The sequence below is a fragment of the Doryrhamphus excisus genome, chromosome 11, assembly GCF_030265055.1.
Source record: "Doryrhamphus excisus isolate RoL2022-K1 chromosome 11, RoL_Dexc_1.0, whole genome shotgun sequence".
Lineage (NCBI taxonomy): Eukaryota > Metazoa > Chordata > Actinopteri > Syngnathiformes > Syngnathidae > Doryrhamphus > Doryrhamphus excisus.
Window position 1 is genome coordinate 20,653,587 of NC_080476.1, and position 12,166 is coordinate 20,665,752.

General features: G+C 40.4%; 1 protein-coding gene across 2 annotated transcripts; it reads right to left on the reverse strand.

The window, feature by feature from the left end:
• Positions 1-1,945: 1,945 nt before the first annotated feature.
• LOC131138433 (tetraspanin-18-like) lies at positions 1,946-10,710 on the reverse strand. Of its 2 annotated transcripts, none has more exons than XM_058087341.1 (9): positions 10,502-10,710; positions 9,175-9,273; positions 8,836-9,030; positions 6,437-6,511; positions 6,264-6,348; positions 5,085-5,155; positions 4,611-4,763; positions 2,730-2,813; positions 1,946-2,645 (listed from the first exon to the last, which is right to left on the reverse strand). In XM_058087341.1, the coding sequence occupies exons 2-9, from the start codon at positions 9,232-9,234 to the stop codon at positions 2,601-2,603; spliced, it is 768 nt and encodes a 255-aa protein (XP_057943324.1). In that variant the 5' UTR covers positions 9,235-9,273; positions 10,502-10,710; the 3' UTR covers positions 1,946-2,600. The 2 variants fall into 2 exon arrangements, with proteins under 2 accessions (XP_057943324.1, XP_057943325.1); XM_058087342.1 differs by lacking the exon at positions 10,502-10,710 and adding an exon at positions 10,308-10,482.
• Positions 10,711-12,166: the final 1,456 nt, after the last annotated feature.

The window sequence follows — 12,166 nt, forward strand, 5'->3', positions numbered from 1 at the left end:
CTTTCTAACTTTTAACATACGTACACGCTGGCAACATGACTTGCGAGTCGGATGTCTTATTCAGTAAAAAAAATATTAATAAAAATAAAAAATAAAAAAGTAAAATTAAAGTTTGTAGTTTGATGTGGTCTGATGTTTAAAATGCTCCAAAAAAGGATACATGGAACATATTTAAAACATATATCTAATAGTCTTACAGATAAAATTATACAAATAGGTAAATAAAGAAATATATAATATATTAAATATAATATAATTGATATATATAATATAATTAATAATAATCGTATAATTATTATATAGATAAAATATAATAAATAAAATTTGACAAATAATTCAAGGTGGACTGTTAAAATTATACAAATAAATAAAATATATAAATAATGAATATATATAAAATATAAAGATAATCATTATATAATATAATTTATATATATTAAATATAATACAATTAGACAAATAATTCAAGGTGGACTGTTAGAATTATAAACGTAAAATAGTGTGTGTTATAAATTCTGTCTGTCAGATTAAGTGTACCACAGGTGCGTTCAAGGCCCACCAGCAGAAGAGGAATTGCTGTTGCAGACAGCAGGACCCAAATGCAGGTAAATGTGTCTTTAGTGCTTACCTGAACTAAATAGACATCACAATGGGAAACGGGTGCGAGGGATCAATGCAAAACAGAAACCGGAACAGAGCAACACAGGAAGTGAATACAAAATAAGGGCATGAACCAGGAACTAAGGCATGAAACCAAATGAACTGTCACGGAGGCTAACTCCCACATCGTGACAGTACCCCCCTCCCCCAAAAGGACAGATCCCAGACGTCCAAAAGGGGCTAAACCAGGGGTCTCAAACTCAATTTACCTGGGGGCCACTGGAGCTAGGGTCTGGGCGAGACTGGGCCGCATCAGGTTTTCAAAAAAACGCATTTATTAAAAACAGAAAAATATACAAACTTTTTCAGTGCTTTGGTTTCAATTTTCTACAATAAAAGCTCTGATAAAACATTCCAAAATAAGATGAAAAATAAATAAAGAAATCAAGAATAAAGAATCAATCAGTAATAAATAAATATTATAATTAATAATAAAAGGGCAAATAATAAAAAGTTAAGAAAGCACATATAGTTGGTGGGTAGACAAATGATTTTTTTCAGATGAAAATGAACAAAGCATTATTAGAGCCCTGTAGACATGACAAAACACGACTATAGTCACATTTATACTCTTTTTATTTACAACATATTGCGCAACTGCAGGGTCTTGAGACACATGCTAACTCGCAAACTAGAGAGCTAGCGACCTAAACGGTAGCCTTCAAGTTATTTCCTTTCAACTTAAATAGCCAAAAACTTACCACTTCCACACGGATAGGGAGGATAACTATTAACAGTTATTTAACCTTTAACATGAACATGAATCAAACGTAATCATTTTTTCTGGGTACATGATACCATACAGCATCCATATCAAACATTAAACTTTCATATCAAGGCGGGGGCCTCAAACTAGTGTCCTGCGGGCCCACATTTGGCGTTCGCTGATGCCAGGAACTGCAGATGAGGCCTTCAAACCTGCTGATATTGACTATTTGTCCTACCAGTAGTAAACCCATCCAGCAACCAGTCCTAATATGTCATAAAAATGAACGAATGTTTATTTATTATTATGTTTGCATTATGTTCTTGTGTGGAAATCTTGCACAGAAATTCATATATATATATTTTTTTAATATTATTCAAGTCATGATTAACACACATACACATCATTTGTACAAAGGGTCATTGAAAATAGTGACGTCACTGTCAAAGCATTGTCATATGGACTATTTACAACTTCTAATAAGGTTAGCAATATTTCAGAATATCTAAATCCATATTCACCCTATAGTCATTATTTCCAAGATAAAACCAGTTAAACCCGCCCCCCCCCCCCCCCCAAAGAGCCATAAATCCCACCTCTAGCAACCTACTGATATAGAAAACATAACAAGGCTTAGCATTTTAAACACAACTTATAAACATACAGCGTCAAAAATATTGTTATATGAACGTCATATGACTGTCCATGTACTTAGCAAAGAACGTGACAATTATGATGCTAAAAGCACATCTTTCAAACCCCCGATGCAATTATATTATTCATTTTAATACGCGTGTCTCACACAATAATCGGCAGTTTTACAAAGTAAACAAATGATAAAAAGCCAAGGATTTGATGCTAGTCCTGATTCAACCTAACTCTAAAACTGATCTTCTCAGCCTTTTCAAGTTCAGGCTGGTGAAAGTCAAGTCCTCAACAATTTTTGACAGAGGAGCCAAAAAAAAATGTCTCCAGGTAAGCAAATTTGACTTGAAATCCAAAAGTCAGTGCAGCACCTTTACGCTTTTTCTGGCCGTGTCAACTTATTATTCCCAATCGACAAGACCAGATTCCCACTTTTGACGTGTTACTTTGTTACCCACTACCTCAAAAGTCCAACTCAACGACTCAAGTTTAAGAATTTCCTGTTTTGCACCAATTGTTAAATAAACAACTAATTCAATGGAATTATAAGTGTCCATTATCTTTACTTCCTCGAAAAATTTAGTTGCTACTAGAGTTCCCGGTAGAGCATCACAGCAAGGAACATGGCAAGGAGCTGGGAAAAAAGGAACACACTTGAACACACCACTAGATGGCGATCTTTCCATAGAGAAATACTAAGAAGAAAAGCCCTCCATACCTCAATGGTGAGCAGCAAAATGACCATGGCTCCAATCCAATAGGGGTATGCTTCATAGTCAGAAAGGACTTTGTCATAACAACCCTGTGGAAACAGTGATCATCACTTCACTGTCAACATGGACAATTGCTTGGACAGCCGCAAGGAAACATCTGGCTTCATCACATCTCATCTTCATCACTCATTTGGGGATTTACATTCATTTCCTTTATCGCCGTTAACCGCTTCCAGGCCCGACCGCGATCACTGAATTTCCGCAAAGTAGGATTCATTATTTTAATTAGCAGGAAAGACCCGGGTTCGATTCTCCGCTTGAGCATCTGTGTTGGCTCTGGTTTCCTCCTACATTCCCAAAAACATTCGGTGAATTGTATTGTCCATAGCTAGGAATGTGAGTGGGAACGGTTGTCCATTGGCTGGCAACCATTCCAGTTCGGAACCCGCCTCTCGCCCAAAGACAGTCGGGATAGGCTCCAGCATACCCCCAACCCGAGCGAGGATAAGTGGCATACAACATGGTTGGATTATTTAGAATTGGACTTTCATGGTTTATGACCTTCTAAATAGGGTTTTTAACATTAGCGTTTGAAGCGTTAGACAAAACAAACATATGATGCCTATTAGTCTTTAGGCAGGATATCTGCACTTAAGACAAACGGGACAATTCTTACTATAGCACAAGATTGAAGATTTGGACTTGAAATGCACACATTTGGTGAAAAGGGGGTGCATTCAGGGGAACTGTTACATGCCAACTAGTCTTCTGTTTGGGGCCTGTGCTTGCCCGCTATGCAAGGAGATGACTTTAGAGCAGGGGTCGGGAACCTTTTTGGCTACGAGAGCCATGAAGGCCAGATATTTTAAAATGTGTATCTGTGAGAGCCATATACATTTTTTTAAACATTGAATGCAATAAAATGTGTGCATTTTTATGTAAGACCAACAGTTTTAGATATAATGGGCTCTAATTACGTAGACCAGGCACACTACCCCATGCCAAGGGGGTGTGGCCAGCACACTTTCGTGAGCAGCGCAGTGTCTAATAATAAATCAAATACTTGTTGCCATTAATGCAACTTCTGCTGCTGCATGGTTTTGCACCATACTCAGTATATTTCATTCTTTTGGCCATCTTTGCCAGAAGGCTTGGTTCTGCAGCTTTAGCTAGGTGACTATTTGACTAAAGGAGGAAAGTTTATATTTACATGTTGACATCTCAATGACCGAGGTAGACTACCGCATTACCCAGTAATAATCCAGTTTTGGTGTTTGACCTGGAAAATATATTCAAGAAAGATGGATATGGTTGGCCGTATTGCAGTAGAAAATAGATGGACAGATTAAAATGCATAAGAAAGTTGTTGATTTTTAATATTTTTAACAGTGATTTCTGTGATGTTTACTTTAAAATGTTAGCAAACATACATTTTTATTGGGGTAAATGCTTGAGAGCCAGATACAGTCATCAAAAGAGCCCTACCTGGCTCCCGAGCCATAGGTTCCCTACCTCTGCTTTAGAGGAATTGAAATTGTATGAAGATAGAAACCTTTTCCAAAGGTCAAAGTGTACAACTTTCAGTATCCAACTGCCACACTTCCGCCAGTAGCCTTCTAGTATTTGATATATCAGCAGAACATATACTGTCCCCAAAAGGCTGGTCACATATGATGAGACGTTTCACTCACTCGGGCTCATATAAACTTCCAAAATTCCAGACATTCCAGAAAATGGAAGACCTTTTAAGGCCTGGAAAAGCAAAAGTTGCATGAAAATCTTTTCAATCTTCTTTAAGACGATCCTGAATTCATCGGAAATAATCATAGTGATGTCACCGTTTACTTCCTGGAAGGTCGTTTTCAACCAATAAGACGGAAACATACCACTATCGTGGAAGGGAATACGATGTCAACGAGGTTGCCGTCCTGGCAGTTTGTTTTCACATCGTCGGCCAGCTCTTCGCAGCATTGTTTGGGGACTTCGGAGAGGTTGCCGGTTTTAACATCCTCCGGGCCGAACACTCCACAGCACTTAAACTGAAATGAGCAGAAAAGAACAAGAGATCCTCTTATTCACATTCACCAGACGCATGTAGACATGGAGCTTTATTCATATTCATATTCGACACTTTTTCTATGTTTTTACGTTTTCTTCAATGTCCAAATCTCAAGAACACTGCCATGCTTTTAGTTTGAAACACGCCTATCAAAATAAAGGTACAAATATCCCATTTGGGTCTGGCATCTGCAGGGTAGACCTGGACTTTGGTTGGTCATCAGAAGGGTCGCACTGTAAACATGGCTCCTGACCGAGCCGCAAAAAAACAACTAAAACGGTGTCTGAGTGTAAGGACTTACGGCCAGCATCAAGCCATCCCAATGACTTAGAGGAGTAGGATTTGAATCGGAATCTGAAGTCTTCTGTGCGGCTGTAGGGGAGACCAGGTAGAGTTGGAACACAGGATAGTTGGAACAGTCTGGTGGAGCATGTCCTTAGGGCTACATCTGTTTTGGACTCCATTGTGTGGTGTGTTGCGTTGATGCTAGCTTTGAAGCCAAATGCTAAAAACGGTTAGCTTTTTAATGGCTGCCTGGGTCGGGGATGGCTGGAACAGTGGAAGCGTTCAGTTATTGCAGCAAATGTCAAGTTCTGACACAGAAGATGATGAAAACATCTGCATGGTGTGCTTGGGGCACTTTGATAGTTCATGGCCAAAGGAAGTGGACATTTTGGGCCCATGAAGCCTGCACCCCAGGCAAGGACCGGTACATTTGCCATCATTGCCTGATTAAACCAAACAGCAGTTTACATGGTTAATAGGTTCAAAAGTGGTTTGTTGATTGTTGCATAGATCTCAATTGTATTTATTTGATATATTTCCATTTTTAATCATTATTTTGTATTTGTATATTTATATTGTTCCTTTATAATTCCTTCAAGTTCTAGCATAGAATTATTCATGTGGATGACAACGAACCATCCCCAAGTGGTCCAACCTACCCCAGTACCGGTTAGCTTGGAACAACCACCACTTTGTATTTGACAATAGGGTACTACATACACAAACTGAGTTACCCTATTTTCCACACTGGAAGGCGTACTTGAATGCGCCTTTAGTTGGGGGGGCGGGGGGCTTACTTTGGTAAGCTGTACGCTTGATTGACTGTCGGACCATTTAATACAGAGTGTATTGTTACATAGTAGAATAAAGTTCCCTAAACTCACTCTTTTGCTTCTGTTGCCTTGTTTTTCTAGACCGCATGTTTCAGAAAGCGCCTTATACAGTGGCGGGGCAAGGGGAGGAATTCATGGGCCCCCCCGTGGCTGATAAACCTCGTGACTCGCACTGATTGACGCAAACATCGCTGAGAGCAGATAGGGGTTTGCCTGTTGGTACACCCCGCCTCTGGCCTTAGCCTTGTGTATGGATCAAGTACAGAAAAAGACCCCGTAATTGAGACTGCACCTTCCAATGTGGAAAATAGGGTATACTTGCTCAAACTAAAAGTGTTACAATTGTCTCCGGTCTCCCCTACCTGGATTTTCCTCTGCACTACTGGCTTCACTACTGGCCCCACTATATGCTGCATACATTTGTGCTTTGAAGGCCTCCTTTTGGAGCTAAAAACACACAAGAGCACATGAAAGAAGTTTGAGCCAAGCACTATGACTTGAAATCAGAAATTGATCCTTGGATACCAGAGCTTACTTTGGTACGATTTACGAAGAACAAGAGGAGACCAAGTAGCTGCATTACGTAGATGACGATGATGGCCATGAAGAACTGGAAAAAGCCAGCAGCAGAAAGTTTCAGGAAAAAAAGCCAGTCAGTAAAAATCCCATTTTGAACACTTAAATTTAAATAACCCTTCTGGAAAAAACAAAACACAAATAATAATTACAATAATAATAGTAATTAGGATTAATTAATTTCATAAATCCACCAATGAGCCTGGAAGGAAATAACAGCGGTAACCGCATATTGTTCCAAGCTGCTGTTTCATGTGTAAACTGTAGAGGGCACTGACGTTCTGCGTGCTGGTTGGAGCCAGCGTTTGGAGGTAAAAGGCTAGAATAAGAGATTGAGGAAGTGTTCATGGCGTAACGAACATTACAATTATCATTGTGAACGTGAACCCCACCACACTTAACCCCACACTAACTTTACCAAATACCACGCAGGTGCATACAATTCTACACAAGTTCCCAAGCCTTACTTAACCGATTAAAGCCAATGTGAACGTGACACTGCCAACACTTAACGTTAGCGGGCTAATGCTAACACAGCCAACAGGAGAACGCCAAACTGCAGAAGTAAATAGCAACTAAATGCACCGCAACGGAATCAAACTCCGCTATGACTGATAGTTGTAAACAGTATCTGCTACCCAGTTGTGTTTTTTTTTTTTTACAAAAACCACGGATGTAACGTAGTTAAGCCTCCTCAGTTGCTGTGAGGCACAGCCAGCAAGCGCTCGTGGTGTGTCGGTCATGAACGAACGGGGGAAAAAAATGTTACCGCCCCTAAAATACCCGTTCAGTCCGTTCACATGCAAATGCTTTTTTGATTGGCTGGAGAGCAAGTTCACAGATCATTTTTTGCAGGGCGGGACTATCTTTATGCTTGCCTGTCTTATCCTATCGTAGCACCTCACTCTGTGGGTGGGTGGGGGTTAGCTGACTGAAAGACAGACCGAGAGATTGACCGACACTCGTCCGTGTCGTTCATTCATGTGTCGGTCATGAATGAACGGGAACACCACAGGGTGCCAGTAACTGCAGTAAACAGCTTTATCTACTGCTACATATGCTTTAAAATTGGCGTTAGGTGGAAATTCAAGTTCCAATGAAGCCACAGCATTGTTGGTGTTAATGCACCTAACAGCTATTGCAACATTGGTTTTCTTGCTGCAGCATAACATCATCTGGTCACTCATTATTCAAATCAAAAACTCCAGTGGAACCACAATTAGCTTACAGCGGGGTCAGTGTGTTTTCAAATTATTTTGTGTGCAATCTCCGGTTTTTGTCTGCATGTTTCATAGCATTCCATTTATAGTTTGACATGCAGAAAACAATGCTAAATGCATATAAATGCCAAATTAAGGGGATAACTGTTCCAGACACGACCATGATAAGAGAATTTTCACATAGTAGGACACCGTATTTATAAATGGAATGCTGTCAGAGTTCAAGCATAGAAACCTTGTTTACAACCTTCTAAATATATATATTTCTCAATTATTAGAGCCATCTAGACAAGAAATAACACCCCTATAGTCACTTTTACACTCTTACGTTCATTCATTTTCAATGCTGTTTGTTCTCACTGGGGTTGCAGCATCGCAAAAGTTTTGTTCAGGGATTATTGTGCCTGTGTTCGGGGGCCGATCGATCGGTATTGGCCGACATCAGTTAAAAAGGACGGTATCGATATCGGCCGATACTTGGCTGCATCTACACTTCAGAAGGCAGCGGATGCGGCTGGAGGGACCCAGCAGAGGTGGATAAACCTGCGTTTCATTCAGGTTTTGAGTTAATAATGCGAGAAGACTAGAAAGAAATGCTTTGTGAAATACAAAAGGTGAGTTGTGGATACCAGCATTTTGTTCATGTTCTGGTAAAACAAGCATATTGGCTTTGTTTGGCTTGAAATAAGCGATGGAAATAAATGGTACAAGAATAAGTAGCTCTTGGCCAATTTCATTTTGTAAAAGTAGCTCTCTCATGAAAAAAATCGGTACTGGTATCGGACGATTTCACTGGTGGATTATCGCCATTGGTATCAGCAGCATAAACCCCTGATCGGAACATCCGTGGCCTGTGTAGAATCCTCAATTCATGAACATCATTTGAGTCGTTTGAATACCATATATTGGTATTTTAGCTCTTTTAGCCTTATTATGCTTGAAAATGTTTATTTTAGGAAAGACAAAAACCTAATAATTGCTGGAATATGCAGATTGTTGATAACAAGACCCCCACTATGAGGGTGCTGTCTTTATGGGAGATCACGTGCACATCATGTGCCCCATTTGCTCCCACACAAGTCAAACCCTCGACACGTGCACAATTTCATCATCATCATCATTACTATCATCGACTCACCAAGCTGAGAAGGAACTGCTTTTGACGGAGGGCCCCAAAGCATCCCACGAGGCCCACAAGGAAGAGCACGATACCCAGGAACAGGCCGCAGCTGACGGAAGATCTCACCGTGGAGTTGACCATCACGACTTTTCCAATTTCATCATTTTCCAAAAAGATCCACACTGTCACTATTATGAGCAAAATACCCAGCAGCTGCCAAATGCAAGAGAAATTAGGTGAGACATAACAGCTGGGATAGGCTCCAGCATGCCCGTAGTTTGGCGAGGCAGATAGCTGTGCAACCATTCATGACAGTGACACCAACTTTACTCACAAGGTGAGACGAGAAGTACTTACAGCCATGAGGGAGCTGCAGATCATTAAGAGACGTCTGATGCAGTTTACACAGTCGCCCATTATGGATGTCGTCAAGCGTGCTGAAGCTTCTCCTTGTCCCTGTCAACAAATATAACACACATGCAGTTTTCCAGGTTCTGAAGAAAGCATTTTTCCCGGTTAAACCTGGTTAAAATGGGTGTCAAAAGTGAAAGTTATGCTTAAAATGTATCTCTTTAAGAACTAATATTTTTGCTGAAATGTACCCGTGTTCTACTGCTGATTACTAACCAACAGAAAAAGGTAGAAACAAACTATTGTCCCATGAAAGATGAGTCTAATCTTATACTAATCTATATAATCTTAGAGGCTAAATTTACATCACTACCGTTGACTGATCAATATTCAATCATAAACAATCATTCCCACTTTCACAATTTAGAGCAGCCCTCACCAAATGGCAGACCGCGGTCCGGATCCAGACCCGTGACTAATTAAAGTGAATGGGAAATATAATAGCTTTTAATCATGTTCACGACCATTCACAGCGGCTGTTACCCCGCGTAATTACTTCAGGTATTACGGTTCATGTGACAGCATTTGCGATGACGTCACCAGCCATGAGCCAATGAAATTGTTTACCGCCGGGAACCCCCAGACATCTTTTTATGTGCCGCTAATCTTCGAATACTAAGACGTTGGTAGAGAAAAGCCAACCTTTCAAAGTGAAAGGACGGACCAAAATGTGTTAATTATTCCAGAAACCAGTACCAAAGAATCTAGGAGCGTCATAGAGCATTCATTTACAGCACAGTAAACGAGACTTCAAGTGGATACAAAAAACATCTTTCGCTAAGGGGAGAGTTGTGGAGTTGTGCTTCAGAGATCTATGTACAATGTACGGCTGCAGCTTTTCTATTAAAGACACGTATTCAGTTTTTTCTTTAAAAAAAAGCGGCGCATTTTTATTTAACTTAAAAAATAAGCCTCTCGTTTTAATTGTTTGTACAGTCAAATATTGTAATATTTATGTGACACGTGGTCCTGTTTTTTAATGCAACTTGTGCCGAAATAGGGCAGTGTTTTATCGATGAATAACCTGAAATGTGCTAACGCCGCTCCACCAGCACAGCGGTAGAACTAGCTATACTTACAAACTCCTTGTCCAAAACCTTCCCGGCAAACGTGTAATTGATGTTTATCAGTAACTCTCAAGCCACAACACAGCTACCGAAAACGCCTTGAGGTAAAGCAAAAGGTAATTGTTCACAACGTAATTGCCAGCTAGCAGTGGTCAAGGCCGGAGGCCCCCCAAGACGCGTGGCGTAACATTGGCTTTTATGCTCACCTTTGTCGCCTTCGGACCACAAACAAACGTCCAATGTGTGTGGAAATCATCGCACTTGCATCCAGTTGACGTTAAGAGCAAGCGTGTGATTTCGTTGGCTGAATGTGGCCAACACGACCAAGACGTGTGTACGTGTGTAGAGTGGGGACGAGCCTGTGACGTCACCACAACGCCGCTTTTATTAGTTCTATTATTTGGAGTGCGCGTGACGGAAAAATGTGTCCGTGGGGCCTATTGCGCAATTAGTGGAAAGTGGAATGTGTCCTGACGCAAGTTACCATGGAGATTTGTTCCGTGGAGTTATCTATTTCATCTCATCCCTTATATCTCAATCAGTAGTCACCATTGATGGAAAGCAACAATTCATCCACTGCCAACTACACATTTGTATCACATTCAACTCCCTTTGTCATCATTCTTTTCAATCATTGTACATAAAGGGTATTAGATGATGTGGATATCATTGGATGATTTATTCTTTACCATACTATACCAGTGGGGACCAAACTACCCCTTGAGACATTTGACCTGAAGCCCTGTACCCCCGACTCCTGCCCACGTAAAAACATACACCTTTTATATCTTCATTCACTTGAAATATTTGCCCCAATGAATGGCTTCCTTCATTTTAATTCCAGGTCAAAAATGTCACATTTTGATTGAGCGCTGATAAATGGGTAAGTTATCATCCCACATATATTTTATTCCTAATGTTGGCGTCCTTCCGTATGAATGGGATCTGGTTATCATATATAGATGCTTCAGATGCCATAAAATGGACATTGGACAAGGAATGCATGGGATGACGGGTTGCTGTCTACTCTGACTCATCCCACCTGGGGATGACATCGAGGTTGAGGTACCACACTCAGCCACATGTACACATGCTGACACACTGTCACTTTCTTCTTCTTCAAGTAGATAGACCCACCCCCGCTGGGGGGTACATATAACAAATACATATATAGAATGCAGAAATATAATTTCAAGGGCGATGGCAATTAAGTTCAGTAGCAATATGTCAACTCTATGGTGATGGAGGGGGTTTTCCTTTGTGTATGTGTGTATCGTGGGCATGCTGGAGCCTATCCCAGCTGTCTTCGGGCGAGAGGCGGGGTACACCCTGGACTGGGGAACCATTGATGACTGAACCATGATGTTTAAACTTCATATGTATATGTATATGTATATGTATATGTATATGTATATGTATATGTATATGTATATGTATATGTATATGTATATGTATGGAACAGCATGAATATATATATATATATATATATATATATATATATATATATATTATAACAAATATATGTATATATCTGGGATAGGCTCCAGCATACCTGTGACCCTAGTAAGTGGCATAGAAAATGGATGGGTGGCAAAAGAACAATCAAGAAGCTGTGCTAATAATGAAAGATGAAAAGATGCCGAAAAGGCCTTTGATTTGGTAAATTGGACCCGGTCTGTTTGAGATATTAAACCACTTTGAATTGGGATTAGAATTCACTTTATGGAGACAAGTGTTATCCATCCATCTATTTTCTATACCACTTATCCTCACGAGGGTTGCTGGCATGCTGGAGTCTATCCCAGCTGTCTTCGGGCAAGAGGCGGGGTACACCCTGGACTGGTCTTATGGGTCCTGTGGTTTCATGAAGT